A 23,001-nucleotide genomic window follows, 5' to 3' on the forward strand; every position below is an offset into this window, starting at 1 on the left:
ATACTAACCTCATTGAGATTTGTTTCACTAACAGTTAGAAGTTCTCAAAATGCATATTTTGAATATATTTCAATATCTGTTCTTTCATTTTCACGATTTTTCCCCCTTAGTGGAGAGTACACAGTCATTTACTAGGTTTTTTCCTTCACTCCAAATTTCTGTCATTATCCAATGTAACCAGCAGTTTTCTTATGCAAATACTCATTGTTCTCAGCATGTTTGCCCTTCATAGAACTTCCTATTTCATGGTAATCACACAAGATCTTTTTCTTTTTAAAATCATGCTGTACCAACAAGATAAAAGAACATAAAAGGAATCCAAGAAAAAAACTCAGCTGAATGACATGAAAGCAATGGAACATCTATTTATCAGTTTCTATTCCTTGAAAACACTGATCATATAGGAAAGGTTTGTTAATCTCCATATTACTTTTTTGTCTCATTCTTCCTCCCTTCTTCCTTGTGAGATATACATTTACAACAAAGTCACCTCTCTTCTAAGGCAAGAAAATCATAACTGAATCCATCTCTGTCCAACTGAATGAAATGCAATATCTCAAAGGCATCACTTTTATTTCTGGAAAAAAGAGTATTTTGGTTTATGTCTGATTCTCACTCATTCAGATGTCATGATGTCTAATGGTAAGAGGTAATCTAGAAAAAAAGCAGCTCAAACGTTTTCATAAAGACTGACTTTAGAACATAAAGACTTTCTCTAGAAAAAAGGAAAGGTGGGTATATGCCTCTTTGGTATTAAATATTCAGACTCCATCCGGTTCTTTGCTCACAGCCTACTCTGGAGAAATGACTAATCATCACTAAAGCTAAAATGCACCTTTCCTACTAGCAAGTTTTGGGATATACAAGATTTCTGTAGTATATTTAACGTATACCCTTTTTTTACTGTATTGGATATGTATACCAAACATATGTAAGTGCAAGAGTGTACACAATTTTACTCATCTCTGATCTCCAACTATTTATGACAAAATAGAGAAATTTATTGTAAAAGAATCAATATTTTAGTGTGGAAAAAAAAGTCAGGCCAAACTTGAAATAGCTGCATATGAAGTAATATACTCTGTCCACTTTGTACGTCTAGAGAATAAAGATTTTACTCACGAGGAATGCTTCTTTCATTATGTTCTCTATGACATTAAAAGCAAGTAACATTACCACACAGACTAAAACCTCACAAAACTGGAAAAGTTCTTCTGCTAAGTTAATGTTAAGCAACTAAACAGATGCCTACAACAGATTTTTCATAATGAAAAACTTTATAAATACAATTAAGTCTGTAATTTGAATCATTTTATGCAATATCATTAAATACAAAGACTCTGTCAGAAACAGGAGAGGGGAAAAAAAAAAAAAAAAAAAGAATGTTACTGCTCATTCTGTGATTTCCTGCCAGGATATTAAAGTCTTTCAAAATGAGCCACGCATTTGTAACACAGACTCCGTAGGACTAAAACACTGTGGGATCAGGTGTTCCACAAACCAAAATGGAAATGCTTATCTAGTTATGGAAAGTGGATGAAGCTATTAATTTCAACAATGTAGCATACTGTGTGCACACCTACGTCTTCCAAATGTAGGTAGTGAATATGTGCCAGCTTCAATTTTTTTCTTTAGTAAATTGGAAGTTTCAGAGAATATTCTGCACTTATTGAGGCAACAGTGATTCCATAAGACCTTACATGTTAAAAGATTCTGAGGTAAAAGCAGAAAGTTCATTAGGTTAGAACATAAAATATGAGCGTAGTCTGCATGAGCAATTTACTGACACTCCTTAATATAGTCATACTTTGGAGAAGAAAAAAATGCTTAACATAAAATCAAGTTTAATCTCTCTGGGAACAAGAATTATTTGGAAAGATTTCTTTGACATAATTATTTTCCAGATAGTCTCAAGTATATTGAAACCAAACATCATTCCCAGCGGTGGCAAAACAGAGACTTTCAAGATCCCGAGACTATAAACACTCACGTGCCTCCTTAGATACCTGTATAATTGGCCTGATTTTCCAAAATTACTTTGAACATAATAGGTTTCCTTGATTTTTGCTGACCACCTACAAATATAAGCCGATTTCACTGGGAGACACAAATTGCTCAGCATTTTTTTCAAAAACTACATGAACATTTTAAGTACCTCCATGTCTAAAGCAAAGCATTCCTGTTTGGAAATCCCATCCTCTCCTTGAGTTGAGCTCCCTCCCTGACAAACAGACTGTCAAAATGAGAAGCTATACGTACCTAACATAAATGAGTCTGTACCACACAATGAGCAGGAGTATCAAGTAAAGCACGTCTGCTTACCTTTGCCTTGCGAAAATGGTAGACTACCAGCATGCTTATGAAGTCCAGCAGCATACAGAGCGTTTGGAATGAGATGATAGCCAGCCGTAAATACTTGTCCTTCTGTGCATAGCAGGGAGTATCATCTGTACAGTAAGAACATCCTTCCCTGCAGGGTAGGCAGGTGTAGACTTCCTCTGACAATTCACCACCAGAAAAGCGATTTTCTGCATCCTTTCCTGAAAGTATCAGAAGGGTAAGGGGAGACACCTTTAGCTGTACAGGATGGGCAGTTCATCCATACAGCAGCAAACTGACTCCCTTTCCCTCCCTGTTGGTCTCTCTCAAGTTACAAAATGACTTGCCAGGGCTGCTTTTTCTCATTTTACCCTCCTTTGTCATGTTCAGCATGCAGAAAATGCAGACCAATTTAGACATGAGGGAAACTGATCTTATTAAATGACAAATACTTTCCCATTGTATTTAAAGTGGGCTAAATCTGCACAGGAAATTCTTTGAAGGAGACTTCTGAATGGGGAAAAAATGACATCAAAGATTTGGGAATAAGGAAAGGACTTCACACAGACACAAGACGAGCAGACCTATTAACTACTTAATGTTCACAGTACAAGCTCTGATCCTATTTCAGATTGTTCCTCAACTTCATAAAAAAGCTATTTAGTCAATTAATTACTTTCAAATTAGATAAAACCATTCTTAATTAACATTTGTTCAGCACGCTGTTGCATGATTGCATGACTCTGTCCCCAAAGCAAAACCAGTGCACTTACACTAAGTATAATTTTTCCATTGTTCACACAAGCACACCAGGAAATCTGGAAAACCTACTGGCAAGTTAATATTTTATCTACAAAAATCAATGATTCTTAAGCTGACATCTCATCCATCAAAGTGAAACCATCAGCAGAGCACAGGAGGATTCCTACTTTTTCTCATCCGTGAACAGTTGCCCGTAACTCCCTGTAAGACTGCTTATCCTACAGGCAATTAATGAAATCAAAAGGTGAAAGAAAAAAGGGGCGAAAAATAATATTGTTGAGTAAGAAGGAAAACTGAATTAACTGAAAATGTTTAACAGAAGCAAGACAAGGCTTCCAGAAACAAGAGAACATGGCTTAAGCCAGATCAATGCTGTGTTGGTAACATCTCTCACTTTTCACAAGACTAGACAATTGCTTCAATATTTTTGATCAAAATCCTCCTCCTCTGCCAGTGAAAGTAATAAATCATGCATCCTTTAGTCTTAATTCAAGAGACAGCCTATTCCACCGATGTTGCACAGGCATATTGGCTTATAAAACTCTCTTCAGACTTTTAGCTTGAAACACTTGAAGCAGAAGGTTATCTACAAGGGTAAATTATTTTTTGCTTTCTCAGATCTATGTATGAATGTGCACAAGCACACATTTGCTGACAGGTAAAGCCTGGGAAAGGGCTGTATATCCAAGTCTGTTTATCCGACATGCCATTTCAGCAACCCTGTGCTCCCCATTCTCAGTGTAGGATGCTTCGTTCCCTCATCCTGCAGTGAGCAGAGAACAGGCTGGTATTTCTCATTAAAACTGTGTATTTCTCTTTGGAGCTTATTCTAAACAAAGATGTTGGAAACCTGAATATAGCAGAGTAGTGCTGACTCATGCTAGTAGCCAGATTTTTCTTAGATACAAGCAGACAGCAAGAAGAGATCTTGTGTCTTTTTGACCCAGACTGTGGGAGGCAGGAATGGAAATGCTGGAAAATCATACTTGGGCGTCCCAAGAAGGTGGAGAACCTCTAAGAAACACTAATCCTGAAGATATGGTAGGACTAGAACTCTTTTTCAGAGCAAACACCCATGGACCTCAGCCATTATCCATCCAAGAGTTTTGCCAGAAACCACCTTCTCCATATATAACATTGTATCCCTCTTTTCTATAGAGCTAGAGCAATTGACCCACACTGTCCTCTGGCAGAGACAGAAGTCAGTCTCCCACCTCCCATCTCCAAATCCAAATCGAGTGCACTATCCACTGTTCAAGTTTTCCACTACGTTTCCTCAATATATGCACTCATATCAACCTGCTTTTCCACCACATACCTTCATCATTTCTGTTCCTTCATCATTTCTGTAAAGTCACCCTTCAATTAGCCCATCTCCAAAAAGATTATTTCATCTCTTTAAACCCTCACATTTCCAGGCCATACATGAGCTATTTGTTAATATGTTTTTATTGTGATAGCTAAATAAATTATTTTCAGTGTAAAAACTTAACCACTGGAAAAATATAATTTAAAACCTAAAGTTATGAGATTACTTAAATCACAAATATTATATGAATATGGCCTGATAATTTTGCATGGTCCTAAACTTGATGTTTTACTTTATTTCTGAAATGTTCAACCTTGAAAGTTGTTGAAAATACATTATAATCCATTTTATCAAGCATTTCCTTATCTGAGTCATGCATGGAAGTTTTTTCATGTGTATGCTCGTCACATACTACAGGGGTAACAGCCAATAAACAGTTGCATCTTGCAGTAAATCTCCCAAGGATATGACTCCATAATGCAACAGCAAGCCTTTGCTGAGAGGTGTCTGGTGTCACACTGTCTACTGTATACAAAGGAAGATAATCGATATGCATCTCCTGCACTGCCAGCTATAACTGATTATCTGGTGAATTATCTTTTGACTTTTAAATGATTCTTCATTATAGCTAATATAACAAAGATCCAAAAAATTGGATCTACTTGAGATTTTACACAAAGTGATAAGGAATTATTAACAATCCCCATCTTTTTGTTTGTTTGTTTGGGTTTTTTTCTCCTTGCCAAAAAGAAAGAACATTTTTCAGACCCTCTAAAAGAGGTTCTTGGGAAGACGTGATCATTTTATTTTCCACTGACTGGGAGCTTGTTTGTCTACCCACAACCTTGCCCTGACTATATGTCTCAGAGCACTATTGCCCATTGCATAGTTGAACATTTCTGCCCTTTATGTCTGGCCTTGTCCCCTCACCAAGGTCAATGTAATGTCAACTCAAACCATAGACAGTCCGAGTCAAGCATGAAGTTACTGCCTCTTACAGCACTGCTAGAGATTTCACTGTGTTGTCCTTTCTGCTGTCTCAGCAGCTCTTCGGGATTACATATGCCTTCTCCAATGAAGAAAATCAGTTTTTCCTCCCCAAAACGTGGCAAAAGATTTTAGACACTGGTGAGGTAGACGGACAAGAAGCCAATTCTACTCCATATATGGCAGCAGCAGTTTTAGCACTGACACAAATGAACTGGAAGAAAAGACTGAAAGACTGACTGTGCTGCAGGGGTTCAAACTGAGGATGAGAAGGTGTAAAAAGTACCACCCTCAAGGAAAAAGAAAAGAAAAAAGTAACAAAAAAGAATGATAAAATGGAAGGAGAAAAGAACAAAGAACTGGTGAAAAGTAGGAATAAGGACACAAACTAGTATGAACTATAATAAGGAAAATTCTTGGGTATTAGAAAAATAAAACTAAAAGCTTAAATGCTTCAGCTATGTCTCCTCTACTATATTTTTTGCCTAGTTCTTCCCTCTTCTATTCCAGTCTTATTTTGCTGCCTGATCAGCCCATCTGTTTTTGAAATGGTCTCCTGAGGGTAACTCTTCATCAGCTTGGGTTCTCCTAAGCACACTCTGCTATGCAAAGGGTGGCTCAGCAGCTGTGACATTGTCAGCTGAGATCTTCCTTCAAAGTAAGAACGGCACCACAGACTGCTAAGTGCCAAGGCAGGGACTGCTACCATGCCAAACAAGATCATCCCAGATCCCAGTCAACACGTGAACATAGAAGGCACAGCGCATGCCAAGCACTGAAAAGAATAAAAGACTGATTGTGCTCCTGTTCTATAATAGTGTAAATTAGGAACAACAGCAGTAGCATCGGCAATACTGCAGTAACTCAGTGTGTGTGAATGTAACTGGACTTGCTACCATCAAAACCTGGTAATCAGCCATAGTCATAATCCTCACCCCAGAAAGGTATCACTGAAGTCAGTGGTAGCCTTCATACCTGCAAAGATCTGCACGTGCTAGTTCTGCTGAAGAACCAAAGTCAAAGGGCAGGTGTAAAAAATGGGAATTCCTGTCAAACTGGAAACCCTTCTTGGGACTTCTTATGTGATCATAGCACTATTAGAGACAGTAATGTCCCATATCTAGACAAAAGAGCCACCTCTGGTGCAAGCACCTTTTCGCACAGGGCAGGTCCCACATCCAAACAGCAAGAGCTGAGCAGAATCTCTGCAATGTGTGGATGATGCATTGCTAAAGAATGAGAAAAGCACTGCTGTTCTGCTAAGGATCTTCCAATGCAAACCTGATTACCCTGTGAGTCAGAGAACATAAGTGCTGTGAGAAGGATTTAACAAAACCCTCTTTTTAACAAAAATGTTAAAATATATGTAGTCAGCAGTTAGTCTATTCTACCTATACTAAAAGTGCTACCTAAAAATAAGCCATTAGGAAAAAGTACATAATTGTATACTCAAGCATTTACAGATCAGTGCAACTTGCATATATGAAATACATTTTTTTTTTCTAAAATCAATTTCTGTCCTCAAAGGGGACCCTGAATTCATGGCAATAACTCTGGGCCCCACTAGTACCCAGAGTCCTCATTAACTAATGAAGAAAAAGTAGAAAGGTTTTACATATTTTGGCACTGTCAGTTCTGAAGAACAAACTCAGCCCTGGGAGGGAAACACTCTCCTACCCAGTTTCCTATGCAGTAAGAGAACAGGCTCAATTTCCAGTGTGCCCTTGTCCCACACACACTTCAGGAACGTGCAACATGTGCGACCTCCCTGGGAGCAGCAACACCATGCCGCTTTAAGTCAGAAAAGCAACTGATTTGCAGAGTCGTTCCTACGGAAGACACTGCTTACACAACATTGCATCATGGTCTTCAGGGCCCCAGCTGAGTAAGCAGAGGAGGCAGATAAGCAATCTTTTAAGCCTTCCCACCAGCAAACCGTGTAGAGCGTCCAAGATCCCTGCAAAGCCAATTATAGAGCTATCTTTCAGACTCAAACCAAAACATTCATCTGGACCTAAAGCAAAGCCTTGCCCCCACTTAAAAGTCTGACACTTCAGGCACAACCTGCAACTGTAGTTACCCATACCTTGCTGCCGTGCAGAACCCCAGTATCATTAAATGCTCCCATTTCAAAAACTACACTCGATCCAATTTTGCAATCCACAGAAGTACAAACTGGTCATTTTTTCTATCTATCTGCTTACTTACATCTCGAGACCTGCAAATCTTTCCTGCCTCTTTATTTCTTTCCACTAGGAATACTTTCTGAATGATTAACTTTTCTACTCAGTTTCATCTCTCTTATCATCAGACCCCACCAGCCTATTCCACAAAGATATCTTCAGGTCAGACACTTTCTGTCAAAACAGCCTGCAGGATTCATGTCTAGAATTCCTGTATTAGCATCATTTTGAACCTCCAAATACATACTACAGCTGTTTTAACTATGTCACCTTTTCCTTTTTACCAAATGCAGCTGTGTGACAGGGCTAAGCTCCCTTGAACCACTGTTTTAATTCCCACTACTTCACAGTCATTTCCAGTCTCACACTAGCTGTTTCACTGTTCACTTTTTGAAATCGCCAATAGAGCTTGGCAGATTGAGCTGCATCTGGATGAATAAAAATTATATTACTGATGTTTATGTTAGCTCACAGTAACACATGCTCAAATCAAAGTGGCCCGAGATCATTTAATTACACACCCTCAAGTATCAGCATATGCAAACACTTAGATGAGATAAATTTCACTCTATGTTATCTATTTAGAAGCCAAATATTCAATCTCAGGTAGCTGTATAGGCTCCTCCTTCTATAGTTAATGGAGAAAAAAAGGTTATTTGCCTGAAAAGTTACTTTACCATCTAAAGACAAATTCTGCCTTCTAAAGCAGCAGTATTGCCAACCACGCTCTTGGTGCTGACTGCAGTTGAAACCTAGGTGACTAATACATACCAAGAATATACATTTTTAACAGCTGATATGAGATAAAATTAATCTCATCCCTAATAATCAGTGCTGTTATGATCTCTAGTTACATTATTTTTGTGTGTTCCAATAATCTTTTTTTATACGCTCATTCAAGAAGTTAAATCCCAACTCCACCATAACTCAGAGCACTGCAGGAGCAAACAAACATCATCCTTACTCTATCAAAAAATTCACACAGACCAGAGAAAAAGCACTATCACAAGGCTGCCTTCTGCAACACTCCACAATATGAAAAGAGAAGGGAAACACTCACGAGGTAAACTGATGAACAAACATACTGTGTTATTTATGCTACATATATACATATACAGGAGACATGACATGTACATCTCATATATATATATATGAATGAGAGATATAATTGAGTTAGGGGTAAGATATCTTGGCCAATCTGTATGTAAACCAGATCAAATCAATAAAAACCAGGCCAACCTATGACACAGGTCAAAGGATTTAATATTTGGAACTCTGGGCTGCAAACAAATAGGGAATTCTAAAGCTTTCCTAAGATTAAAGTTGCTCACCTTTCATCTATAATCCACATCACTTTTTATGTAAGAAAGCAGAGCTCAAAGAGTTGCTAATATAGGAAGGAACATGGAAGCTTTATTTGCATCTCTTGCAGCACAGGGGCATGCTTTTACAAGTACCATGTCATATAATCCTCAACATGATTTATCAGTACAAACACCTGAATTTTATCAGAGAGTATCACAGAGGTGCATGTTAAGTGTTGAATAGTACCAGAGGTATTTTTATAGTGGAACAGGAACAGCTGTGTTCACACAAGGCAGGAGATAATACACACAATCCTGGACCAAGTCTAGTGAAAGGCACCCATCACCATTCCCCGGGCATCTCATACAAACTGCTCCTGCTGCAGAGCTGATGACATGAACCTTTGGCTAAAGAATAGTGTGAAGAAGCTGGGGATGGCATCCACTTGAAAGCAGGAGGCAGAGAAGGATATCCTGTCACACCTTCAAGCAACAGCTCTACAACTGTGACTGCAACATGAACTCTACTAGTATAACTGCAACAATTTTGGGACAAAATCTGTGCAGAGGTTACGTTTACGTCATATGACAAAAGTAACAGACATCAACTTTGGGCATGCAGTTTATGTATTTTCCCTGCAGAATATCAAAAAAGTTCTGTTTCCCTTACTGTGGGCAATTCAGTTTAAGTACCGTATGATGTGTGTCCTAGGCAAATGTAGGCTATGTATCATTCATATCCTACAGCCAACCATACTCTCAGGCCTGATCCATCTCTAATACCTCATCAGCAAGTCTTAGAGTTTAGATGCTCCTTTGGATTCTCCCTTGCAAATGAAGTAAAATTAAAACAATTAAAATCCGCACAAAGCCAGAGGCTACGGCATTCTAGTTTGCCCTGACCAAAGAGAAAATTACTAGATTAATTTCCTTCATACTTGTGCTTGAACACAGATGCCAGAAATCTCTATTTCCCCATAGTAAGACTTCTTTTCATTTTTAAAAAATTTATTTATAAACCAAATATTCTTCAAGAGGGTATGTTTTACAGGATCCTCAAGAGCATTGTGAATGACAAACCAAAGGGCTAGAACTCCTTAAGTGATTATATAATCTGAGAGTTGCAAACCACTGGGATTTTACTGTATAACCCTGACGAGGATAAAAAGGAACCCTGCATTATTAATGCTAGCTCTGTTTTCTTTTTCCTTTTTTTTTTTAAACTCAAGCAAAGGCACTTACTCTGAAAGCTGTTCACTGAGAAGATGTTGGGATGATAGAATCCCGCTTTGCAAATACATTTGTAGGCTCCAAGCACAAATCCAAGGCCTTTAATTGGCATGCACTGTGAGAAAGGAAAAAAGAAAAGTCATGCAGATGATCATACAACTGTATATTCAGATGCACATTCAAGCATATAAACATTACAAGATACTGTGAGCAGCCTTCTAGGAATAAATACACACCCCTTCCAGTCTGACAATATTTTCTCAGTGACTTTTCCCATAGTTATATATCACTCCAACATCTTTTTTTCTTATTGTTCATCACTAACAAACATCAAAGACAGCTATAATCAAGCCTGTCCCACTGATAAACCAACCAAGTACCAAATTTGACTCTTGTACTCTGGCTCTAGGTAGGACATCAGACATCTGTGCTTTTTCCTGGAGAGTTTCCAACATTTTTCCTGAGCACAGCAGGTGTGTTTCAGACAGCTTGAGCTCACGCTACCTGAGGAAGAGCGTGGACAGCCTGAGCTAAACCACCAACCTTCCGCAGGCAGCACATGCTGGTGCCCCTGCCACAGTGGCAACCATACCAGAGTGATGATTTACCCAGTCAAAACAAAGGCAACAACTGGTTAGAGAAAATGGCTGCAGACCTCATTCTGACCTAGGTGAAACAGAGCAAACCTATGACAACGGGAGTCCCATACTTCTAAGCTCTCTTTGTCCCTTTTTGAGGAAATTGTATGTGAAACCAGTTTTGTTTTAACTCCACTTTTGCTTAATTTTGACATCAGGACAACCACAGCAAGTTTATTAACACCTACTGTCAGACCACTTCTGTACAAGTAATAGGCTCTGCCTAACACAGAAAGAAGAAAACAGTTCAGCTCAGCAATATAAAGGTAAAAACACCTAATGGTAAAATAATTTTCCTCCAGTATAGCTTATTTCACTTTATCAGATCATAGTAGGCTACTGTTCTAGATGCCTTTCCCATCAGTATGGCTGTACCTATACCAACATGTCTCCATGAATAGGAACTAGACACTAGTAGTTTCTCAGTGAGCAATTAAATAATTTAACTGAAACTTCCTCTGTCCTGTCACTTCCTTACATTTCACTTCTTTGCAACTGTCACTTTAGAATATATTTCAATCTCTAACTGCCTGAGACAGGGAGGAAGGTGCTGAGGACAGAGCTTAGTAAAAAAGATCTGAGTTTCAAACTCAAATGCACACCAAGAGAGGACAGTCTACACATACTTAGGAAAAACTCAAATTTTTAATCTCAAATTTCAGCTTTGTGACATAATTCTGCCTGACATTGGGAAAGCCACTTTGATATTCTTTGTCTCAGTTCCCCAGATAGCATCATAATTTCTCACACCCTTTACCGATCTGATGTCCATGTACATAGTGCAGGCCTGTGGGTGCTATTGGAAAACAACAAATAAGCAGAAAACTGGCCTCCAAGAACACTGAAAATTCATTCAGCCCTTGTATAAACATGAAAGCAAGAAAAAATGGAAAGAGAAGGCACAAATAATTTTTTTTCACACTTCATCTTCACCCTACAGAAATGTGGTTGTTGACAGGGTGGAGGACGGGAGAAATCAAAGTGGGATGAGCATGTGTGCAAGTCCGATGACAGCAAAACCTCTTTAAGCAAACACAATAAAATAGTTGAAGTAGTAAAAAGAACTTTTCGGGGGAAAATTCTGTTCTGCCTTTCTGGCTTCTTCCTTTGTAATGGGAAGGTACATGCTGCTATAGAGACTGCATTTTCTTTTTGAAGGCAAGGAAGAAAAGAAGTAGCTTCTACTGTATTCTGTGAACACTGCAGCACCCCTAGTTCCATAATCCATTCCCACTGAACAAATTCTTCATATAAAATGTATCACAGGCTCATCAATCTGTTCTGCATTAAAACAAATGCTTTACTGATGATCCTTTCACACACATCCAATATTCGCACAAAGTAAGTCTGTAACTTTTATTTTATTGTCACTGACCAGTCCAGAACTTGAAAATGAACACAATATTTCAATCTTTCTTTGGTCTAGGATATTATCCTTGTTTCCAGTCTTTTGCAGCTGTAACACACACCTTAAAAATCATCGGTCAAATTGTTTTTTACAGTCCACATAATCTCATGCAAAGGTGCAACAGTGATCAGAACATCAAGTCTGCTGAAACAAGGGATGGAGAGAAGGAGAAAAAGCAGCCTAGATCCCTTCAGATGCAGTTTCAAACGCTGAGATTCCACTGTGTTCAACACTGCGTGGAAACAGAACAATTTACAGCCTGACATTTTTAAGAAATGGCAGCAGTTAAGCAGGGAAGAACACTAAGTATCACGTGGCCAAAAATGGGGAAAATACCCTTCCTGGAAAGAAAAAATTCCCCTCTTTTTAGAAATGATTTAACAGTTATATTAATCAATGGTGGTAAATACTACTGTGAAAAAGGTAATAAGTAAGAATTTATTGGTGTACAAAAAGACTTTAGCAAACAAAGTCCAGATTTGTTTAATCAGGGTTCTTTTTTCAGATACAGAGGCTTTTCCTGGCTCTCTGTGGGTGAATCCACACAATACAGCAGAGACATGCAAACAACTTTTGGTTTTGCCCTGGCAAGTGGCACCCAGGTTTCAGCAACCCCACTGGCAGACCCAGAGCCCAAGCTGTACTAGCTCAGCCACAGCAGCCCACGGCATCAGTTGTGGGCTTCAGACCACCTGGAGTCCTGAGACTGAGCAACCCACAACAGACTGTGTAGACACAGACAGTAAAATATTAATCTGCTGCTAAATTACTTAAGATTTGATCCACATAGAACTTAGCACCAAGAAAAGCAGATGCGTGAAAAATATCTGCCTCCACATAAGCAAAAAAAAAGGAAGCATAAAACTGACCTCATTTCAGATTTCATTCTAGATGTGAAAGTAAAGTTGTGGAAGTAAACCCATCATACTCCTGAGGTTTTTTTTTCTTCTTCAGGGGTCATCAGCTTTTTAAAAATCATGCTTTATTTAATACATAAGAGCAGCTACCTTAGGTTAGATCAGACACTGCATTTAGGCTTGTATCACATCTCTTATGTGCCCAGTAGCAAGTGTCAAGGCAAAAGGTAAAAGATGCAGGGTGCCTATCGAGTGAGACTTCCTCCAATATGCCCTTCAGGACATAACACTCTTAAATGGAATTTGCACTGTTTTAGCTTCCAGCCATTAGATCTGATAGATGGCTTGGTTACAGTTCAGATCAGCTCTACCATAATATTTACTAAGAGAAGAGTAATAGGCATCTGTACAATTCAAGCAGCACATCTATTCCTGATGTTTGTTCCCTGGTTTGCAAGTTTATATTTTAAGCTTTACAGTATACGTATAATGTAACGACTCCCTGGTTTAACATAGTATGTTTTAAATTATACACTCAGTGCAAAAAATAAGATATTCTCTGAATATTTATCTTGAAATTATTTATAAATAAACATCTCATGAATCAACACAGACATGGTATCTAAGCCAGTTTTAAAAAGGGCTATTGGTTTAATTTTATACTGCTTGTTGTAAAGGGTAACACTGGAAAAATCTAATGCAATAAAGAATATATCTGTTGGAAAGAAAAGAAATCCTTTGAATAACCTGTGCAATTGCTTTGGAGGTTTAAGTCAGATCTTCTGGCATTAAGAGAGGCACAGCCCTTCAGCACACCTGATTAGCCAGGAACCAAGTGACAAAGTATTCAGCAAATAGACAAAGCAGTTGTTACAGCCCACACCCGAAAACAGAAGGGAAGAACAGGGCAAAAAAGAAACTATTAGTTTAGGAGAAAGCGTGTGCCATCATGTCCTACACGTAATTTAGAAACTTAGATAAACCACCAAATAAATCCGTCCTGTGGCATTCTGAGGGGTTAAAACAGTAATTTTAAAATTTATAAAAAGAGACAAAAAATGCAGCCAGACTTGGCTTGGGTATTTCAAGTTTTCCAAAGAGCAGCGTTCAGAATCTGTATTTCCACATACATACAGCAATGAGGACATCTTCCCTCTCTAATGTCAACTCCTTGTTCAAAGGATGGAATAAGAGCAAAGCCATGACAGAAGAAGCTTAACAGAAATAATATAAATAAGCCCACATTTCTTTGCTCTGGTTTGGTGCAGCACATAGGGATTTTCTAGAAAATGCTACATATGTAAAAGTCATTTTGTGCCTGGCATATGATGGCAGCTGGAGCAGGTTGGTGTCCTATGAGATCCCGTGAGCTCCTTTCTGATCCTGTTTACCATGTTGTCAAGCACACTCACTTATAAAAATAAATGAAAGCAGACAAAAGAGTAAAATTCTGTCTGCTGAAGTCAATGACAGCTCTGTCATTGAAAAGGCTTCACCCTTTATATTTTCTCACTTCATTTACCCATCAACAGCAGAGTTTTGCATTAAAGTGTGTTTGCAGCTTGCTCAGAAGTGAACAGTGAGCACATCCACACATCCTGGTTCAGCACCAGGGGCCCCCTGCTTGTCTCCAGACAGCTCCAGAGGCTGCCAGCCTGACAGCATTGCTACTGGTACAGGTTTTTCTCTTTAAATACAACATTTTGTTTCAAAAGGACAGGACAGGGCTGGCCACTCCGTAATTTCCACCAGAGGGTTATTTGGTAGGCCCCTGTAGCTTTTCTCATTCTGAGTGTATTGGTCAAGTTATTTTTTAAATTCAAGTTTAAAAATCTGTTTTACAACAACAATGTACTTAAAATGACACTGAATTTTTTAAACTCCTGAGTCAGACAAAGCACAGCAATAGCTGATCTTATTCAATTTAGAGCAAAGGTAGCTGTCAGGATAATATTCATCTCAATATTTTGAAGCTTTGCTAAAAACTCACCACTGCTTTGTAATGGGATTTTTCATTATTCTGGTCTTCTTAAGCCATGGGACCAGAGTAAATACTGATGGTAGGGAGGCTCAACTCATTCACACAGACGATTATAAACAACATGTGACTGTTAAAGTTTAAATGTCTGATTTTTTTGTTAATGTTTTTATAATCTCAATCAAAATACTCATAAAATTAAACAAGTTATTGAAATTACAGTTTTATGTTAGGATACTTTTGTTACTACTGACAAACCACAAACAGAAAAGTTAATGTCAAATCATCCCCAGTTCCAGCAGGAAGGCATTCACCAAATGGAAGAGACTGCAATCTTTAACTTCTAATGAACCCCTTTTGCAATGTGAATCAGTTCTGTCACCCAGCTGTATGTCTGAGTAACTCTAAAGGATTCCCTTTTGATTCTCCATCACTCCTAAGATGTCAATGTTATCAGTCCATTACTGGACAAACATGACAAAAATTCAAGTACTAGTAAAAAAAAATAAATGGTGTAAATGGAGCACCTTGCAAAGAAATGGAAGAGAGGAGATTAGAAATATATACAAACCATGGTACTTGCTTGGAAGACAGGGAGAGGGGAAAAAAGGTAAATTTAGCAGTCTGAAACCAGGTTACTTGGCAGGGGGGTGGATAAGGAGCAAAAAACTCATGCTGTAGTCATGCATATGGAGAACTCAAGGTCAGCTTACAAACTATGCTTCCCACCATTGAGATCCTTTACAGAAGGATGAAAGCACAACAATTACAGCAATTTTCGGAGAATGGGTAGCTTGGACAGTCAAAGGTTCTCAGCATTGACAGTGTTTAAGACAGATTTTTCATTACAGCTGAAAATGCCTATGCAGGCTACAATCATGCTACTTTAAAAAAAAAAAAAATCATCTCTTTATGTGACAGACTGGGATTGTCATTGGTAACCTGAATATCATTTTAAAAACATCAAACTTCACTTCTGCTTAATGTGCTCGACAACAAAATTACAACTTCGCCTCTCCTAGAAAACCATGCAGCAATTACAGGGGAACCTGTTAACAGACACCAAAGGGACTGATAATTTTATAGCCATTAAATAATGCAGCGTGATTAATTTGAAGGCACTTTCTCAGGGCCAGACCTCCTTGGCTTTGGTGATAAATTAAGACATTTTTCACTATTAGCACAGGTTAAACTGCATTCAGACCAAAGTCTAATTCACTTCCTTAGTGTCTCACCTACATCAGAGAGAATTCTCTTCATACTGAATCTCTACATCTTTTTTCTTATCACTAGGATAATTTTGGCAATACTGGAAATACCAAACATTATCTGCATAAGACCTTCCAGAAGCTGCCAAGGAATATGCCAAAATCCACAGAGGTCCTTTACCTCTGGACATCTGGTTCTGCCAACTATTTCTGCGTTCATCTGTGACTTGGCAGCAAGTGTTGCAAAAGTTTGCCTGGAAGATGGGTCACACAGTAAAACAGAGGATTGAGAAAGCTTGCTAAAAACTGCAAGAATGTGAGGCATTTCCAAAAACATTTGGTGGGGGAGAAAAGCTGGATCTATTCCTGATCCCCATGAAGGGTCCAGTTCTGAGTAGTGAGTACTCTTTCTCACCTATTCATGCTTCTCTGAATTATTATTAAGCTAGCAGAATTTTGCAGTGTTTTAAAAAATGAAAAAAACCTCAATTCTATATTACTTATTAATGTTAAATTTTTTAATCAAATTTTCACACTTGGCCTACCTCTGCCAATAAATGTGATTATCTGCATGGTGACAATACAAATTACTTTCATTATGAAATCCATTTTGCACATTTATAAACGTTATTAGAAGTATTTATTTACAATTCTAAGAACACTCATTCACATTTTATTTTAAAGGCTGATAGGAAATACTAGAATAGACAGCGCAAGCCAGTAACTCATCAAGAGAATTCTGGAGTTTAAGCAAAGAAAACACATTCAGAATACAAAAGAGTAATAGAGGGTGCATGGGAATTGCACATCTTATCTCACAGAAGGGCACGGCCAAATATCTTGTAGACTGCACTGTTCTTTAGAAAGAGCCTCACTATTACAGTACTGCCAGCATGGATATCCTGCTGGCCCTGCTATTTAGAAAGTGAAAAAATTTCCTATATTTCTTCCAAAAGCTAACAAATAGCTGCTATAATCAATGGGTAACTTAGATGCACAATTCAAAGAGAGGAATAAAATGGTGGAAAACAGTGCACAATATTTTAATAAGTTAACACGGACAACATTGCTAAACAAACATTTTCTAGCCAGCTGCTCTATCCATTGTTTCTATTGCATTTCTCAGCAACCATTAATGTCCTTACTTCTTGACTCTTAAACATTATTTTAGGCTGATTCCACACACTAGAAAGGCACATGTGATCACACTGGAAAAGGTGTGTAACAGTTTGCATCTGTTTTCCCAGTCCACAGTAACTTTTTGCATTTAGTGACTGGTTCCAGACAGTGCAGTAGGGGTGAGAAACTTGCTAAGTTCCCACAAGCTTCATGAAAATAACACTGTGGTAGAGAAGAGATACCTTATCAATGTCCCTTCTGAGAGGACATCATGACTATATCATAAGGACCTACCTTTTATTAGACACTAGAGAAAGCTCCTTGAAATGCCACAGTCATGAGAAGCTTTAGCGGGCACTGGTGCCTTCTTAGACATCAGCTAACAGTGTAAGAAAACACATTAGGAAACCAGGCTACAATAATCTGATGCTCCTGTTCCTTGACATTCAGTCCATCTTGAGGACAAGTTGGCCCATTTTTCCAGAGGTTTTGACTACTCAGGACTGCCAGGAGTCTTGCTGAGTCCAACTATGCAGAGCTGGATAAATGATGCTCCTATTCACAAAATCATTTCTTACTGAAATTCTACTTTAGTATTTTGTGTGAAACATGATTGAAAAGATGGCTGCATAAAGGACTCAAATTTTAATATCTTTGCTCAATTTTGCAGTCTTCTTTTATACTAATGCAACATTAGATAGCAATTGAAGGAAAATACTCGCTGGTACTTGAATGAAGACACAGCATCATTTATCACTAAACAGACTCTGACATGGTCAATTAAATGAGTCTTTCTGTTTGTTTGGTGGCCATTGGTAAACCAAAACTCCCAGCTAGGCTCTCCATCAGCAGCATACATTTCAAAAGTCTATTTCTTTCTTTCAAGAAGACAGACAAAATACAGCATCTACTATTTGCCAGCTATTTGAAAGCTCATTCAGCCTCTTTAGCACTATACAAGCACAAGGGTTTTAAAAAATGCATTTTGGCAAAGACGTTACTTCTAGGTAACAAGTCAGAAACAAAAGGTTATAACTAAAACTAATATGAAGCAGCAATATACTCTAACAAATTAATACCTGTGTAGTTGCTTACTGCTTCTAATCAAGAACATCAAAGAGATCAGCCCTGAGAGTACACCATGAAATCCTGTTATTTGCTCTGAATGCTTGCTTTCTTCTTGGAAACTTTATCAGTTTTGAGGAAAAATGCCCTAATTTTGAGTAGTAGTTGTCATACAGGTAAGACCTCACTTCTAGATATAAGGCTAGCCAGAGGGCTGGTGATCCAGCTCCCTATATGGAGCCACCATATTCTAGACAGACACCTTGAAAAACCTTTCCTCTGTTGTTGTTCTTATCTCAAATCTAGATTCTTACTTTTTATCCAAAGCCAGTGTAGTTTTGATGACTCATATCTCACTTCTCCATTGCCTTCTGGTTGTAGGGTTTGGCCACAAATTTAAATTCCTTGGAAGGCTCTCTAAATGACCACTTTTAATATTTAATGATGCTTCTCTCTGCCCATCGTTATTTTTCTCTCAGGTTTGCACCTAATCCAGCAAGGCTATTCCTGTACCCCAGTGATTAAAAACCACTCTTCCTTGTTCTGGTGGACTTTCATTTTCTGCCCAAGCTGAACTCCTCCTTTATACAAAGCTACAGCCAGCTTCTGTTTAACATTACAAAAGCCACCCATTATAAAAATGTTCTCTGAAGCTCAGGGTATAACACCAGCTTTGATACAGACCTATAAGAATCATGCTTATTTTAACAGGCTGAGAATAAACTATTGTGTCTAGACATGCATATGAAAGAAAATATTCCCTTTTTCTGTCTCCAACAGGGAGTCCTTGTGTTAAGAGTCCTCCTGCATCCACAGAAATTTTAGGTGGGTGTCTGCTGAAGCCCATAGTTTAACAGGTCCCAGAGCATTTCTGGGGCTTTGGGTCAGTATTATGCCAAGGACACCTCCACAGAGCAGCCCAGACTCACAAGTGTGACACAGTGACTTAAAATCTAGCTAGTAACCCTCCTCTGTTGTGAGAGCTCCAAGCAGGACAGCTTTCTTCTTGTATAAATTGAAGTATAACTAATCTTTATTACAGAAGTACAGTCACATTTAATTAATCCTCTAGGTATAACAATACACGCACTAAAATTAAGCTTAAGTTCAAATCTAAGCTAGAAGGATGAAATACACTTTTAGTTTTAATTTCTTCAGTACTCTGCTTTCCCTTGGTTCAGCAATGCAACATTTTAGAGCCAAGGTCCCAAACCAGCACACAGCTTAACCAATTCAAAAATTAGATCCCTGCTAACCCCAATGGCAGATGGCAACACCACAGAGATACCAAAAAGACGATGTTCCAGCTTGCAGCAGGAAGCCAAAGCAAAGCATCAAAAAAATTCTGGAATCAGAAACTCTAGAACTTTGTATTCCTTCTCCTGGGAGAGTAGCTATTGATAACACTTTCGAAAAGCATGCAACTGCAAATTTGGAAGCCAGCTTCCTAGGGATCATTAAGAATGTCAGAAAATTCAGCAGGTTTACCTGCACTGTAGTTATTTCTTCTTCAAGTACTTGCAAGTATACAGTGGCAGAAAGGTGACACTAGAACACAGGAATCAGAGTGGCCTTCTGGCAGTAAGGTACCTATCACCCACCAATTCTATTTAATAAACTTGCATGAAAACAAGGCCTAATGAATAACAAACAACATGGTACGTCCACTGGAGAGAAAACAAGCTGGAATTTTCTCTCTTATTCAGCAGCCACCAGGAGCTTGTTCACAAAGCATAATGGACTGGATCTTTTCTGACATCATTAAAATTAAAAAGGAAATTGTTTTCTGTTATTAATTATAGAACCTTTTGTTCTCAGAGCTCTCAGAAATGGTGAAACAGCATCTGGTAGCAGGACACTGTAGACATATAAACCTCAGCAGACAATAAGATGCCTGTAAGAGTTTGCCTCAGATTCAAAAAAATGTCAAGTTTACTTTCCATCTGGCAGAGCAAACCCATTTTATTAGAAGCCACTACAGAAACAGCACGAAAGACCTGTCAGCCTTAATATGACACATGCATGCACACATAAAAGTCCACCCTCACTCCGTATCATCTCACTTTTTACCTGTCACTTTGAAATCACTTGAAGATGTTGCAACATAGTTATCACTTGTATTGAGTGGCCAAAATCCCTAAGGCCAGTGAAGCTAAAGCCAGGACAAACGAAGGCAAAACCAGGTCCTGTTGCACATGCATAGATTTTAGTTGGTAACACAGAGATACTATAAGGTGACAATGGAAAGGGAAACCACTTTCAGGGTAAGAGAGTATATTTGGTTAGTAACTTTGTTAACTGGCACTGGATCCTGTTTCATATTTATAAATAAATAATGCTCACCTTCTTCCTGGGTTAATAATTCCACGAGAACAATAACATTATAGCACATAGGCTTGTAAAATTAACTTATGTTTTGTTACTGCTCTCCCCTTTCTACTCTTAGTCTTCTGCAAAAAGCAAAACATCACCAAGGACACGAGATTTGTGACCCACATCCCCAGAAAAATCTCCCACCTCACCCCCAGGAATGACATGGGTTCTCCATTTGCCTCACTCCAACAGACTTTTATTCCCAATGCTTTTGAAGCAAGAGGTAAATCCAGGCACCAGCCTATTCAGTAGTCTGAAGAGCGTTCACAGTTCAAATACATTTACCAGTACTTGTCCAAATCATCCAACAGCACAAATGGGACATAGATTGGGTCTTCCAAATTTCTGTTTTGAGACTTCTAAAATTCCATCTTGACCATTGACTTCAGAAAAAAGTCAGTAAAGATAAATTGCATTAACATGTATCTGTATAGTAAATGAATTATAAACCAGCCAAGTTCGATGACAAGTTTCTATTGAATTTCTTGAGTCTGAGGCAAAGTCTCCCAAGTACTGTCATTATTTCATAGATTCCAGGAAGGTTCTCCAATCTATATACAAAAGCTATAATTCTATAATATAGTGAATACAATCCTATAATATGATATCTATATAAAAAAATTTTAAAACTTAGTTATCATATTATAGGATTGTATTTACTGTATTACAGAACTATAAAGCTGCATGAATGGACCATGGCAGAAGCTTATGGTGAAATCCTACTCCCACTTGCATCAACCTTCCAGAGTCAGCTGCAGAAAATGTAAAGAAAACCCTAACACCCAGAAGAAATGTTTTGAAAGCTCAAAAAAGTCAGAAACATCAGGTGAAAAAGCACTATTAGCAGCATGAGAGCCCTGCCAACCTGCAGAGCGCGCAAGCTCCCAGGGGAAGTTTGGAGGTTCTTGATAAGGTCTGAAACGCTCAGAAGTTCACAGGCATCTGCATGGTCTCTCCAGGACAAATACTTCATCGACTGTCAACGTGGTTTACGTGCTAACAACCCTTACCTATCTCTCACCAGGAAAATGTTTCCTTTGCTTATCTACAGGCTTCTTATTTTCTTGTCTGGCAGATAATACATCTTTTTCTTATCTATGGGCTTCTCAGGGGTGGGGGACTTTCTTCTTTGATCCCACTTGCAAATCCTCAAGGTGTCTCAAGATTAGGCATTTCATACAGCTTTGTACCTTGAGAAGTGTTTTGGTGAACTAGTATAAACACCAGCATATTTAGTCAGTATCACACCCATAAGGAAATACAGAGAAAAAAAGTATCATTGCTCTAGAAAGCAGTAATTCGCTCACTGTAATGTAAAGATTATTAAAGTATACCCGTGACATAGAGAAGGTTACCTGACAAGCTAAACTGTACTTGGATTTTCCTAGAATTCTTTGCTATCTTTATTAGCTCATCTGAGACTGGTATGCTGCTTATAATTACCCTGACCTGTGAAAAAAACATGTTAATATTGGCAGTGCTGCTGGTACTGGCAGAGTAAGGTACAGACACTGAAGTTAAATATATTCAAACTAAAGTAAATTTGGGAAATGTATTGGGGTGCACTCAGCATCTGGCTACTTTTCAAATTACAGTCTACTCTAAATGCACAGCTTCATTTCCCCAATGAACTTTTATACATTTGTGTTAGAACAATTAGCAGTTTTGTAAAGGAAAAGTTCCCCGGGTAAGGACCAAATGTAAAGAAGTGAGCAGGTAATTAAAAACCTACAGAGAGCATCCTTCCACCAGCAGCTAGGTGAGTGACAGTGCCCCTTCACCTGCCTCCAGCTCTCTCATGTGAGGGGAAGGATAGGCATTTATATACTGCATCCACAGCTCAAGACAGATTTAACACAGAAACACTACTTTCAATGGCACTCTTTAGCACCTTACAAAATTTTGCCCAGGTGTTCACAAAAACTATTTATTAGTAACCTGAAAACTGTCTCCCTTCCTAGAGATAGGTTACAGGCTCCTCAGCCACATCTCAAGACTAACTCATGTTATAAAACTCTGAAATAAATACACAGAGTGGAAAAAAGAAAGAGACATCTCATCTTGCACTAATCAGTAATAAAAGTAAATGCCAGTGCTAAATTAGAATAATGAATATGAATTAAATAAATTTACATAAATACCAATCATATAAAGCTAATATTAAAAAATAATATAAAACTCACATTTAGCCACCAAAAGCCATGTTTACATGTAAATTTGCATTTAAAATAACAGAAGTGACAACTAGAGCGGATATTTGA

At 38.3% G+C, this 23,001-nt stretch overlaps 1 protein-coding gene across 2 annotated transcripts in view; it reads right to left on the reverse strand.

Moving 5' to 3' along the window:
• The window catches only part of GPR158 (G protein-coupled receptor 158), a 203,835-nt gene that overhangs the window by 107,759 nt on the left and 73,075 nt on the right, over positions 1–23,001 (reverse strand). For both annotated transcript variants that reach the window (XM_074900127.1, XM_074900126.1), the window contains exons 3-4: positions 10,107–10,209; positions 2,323–2,540 (exon numbers count right to left, since the gene is read on the reverse strand). In XM_074900127.1, the coding sequence (XP_074756228.1) occupies positions 2,323–2,540; positions 10,107–10,209 (321 nt within the window). The remainder of the gene's footprint in view (positions 1–2,322; positions 2,541–10,106; positions 10,210–23,001) is intronic.

This window comes from Athene noctua, chromosome 2 (genome assembly GCF_965140245.1).
Source record: "Athene noctua chromosome 2, bAthNoc1.hap1.1, whole genome shotgun sequence".
NCBI lineage: Eukaryota > Metazoa > Chordata > Aves > Strigiformes > Strigidae > Athene > Athene noctua.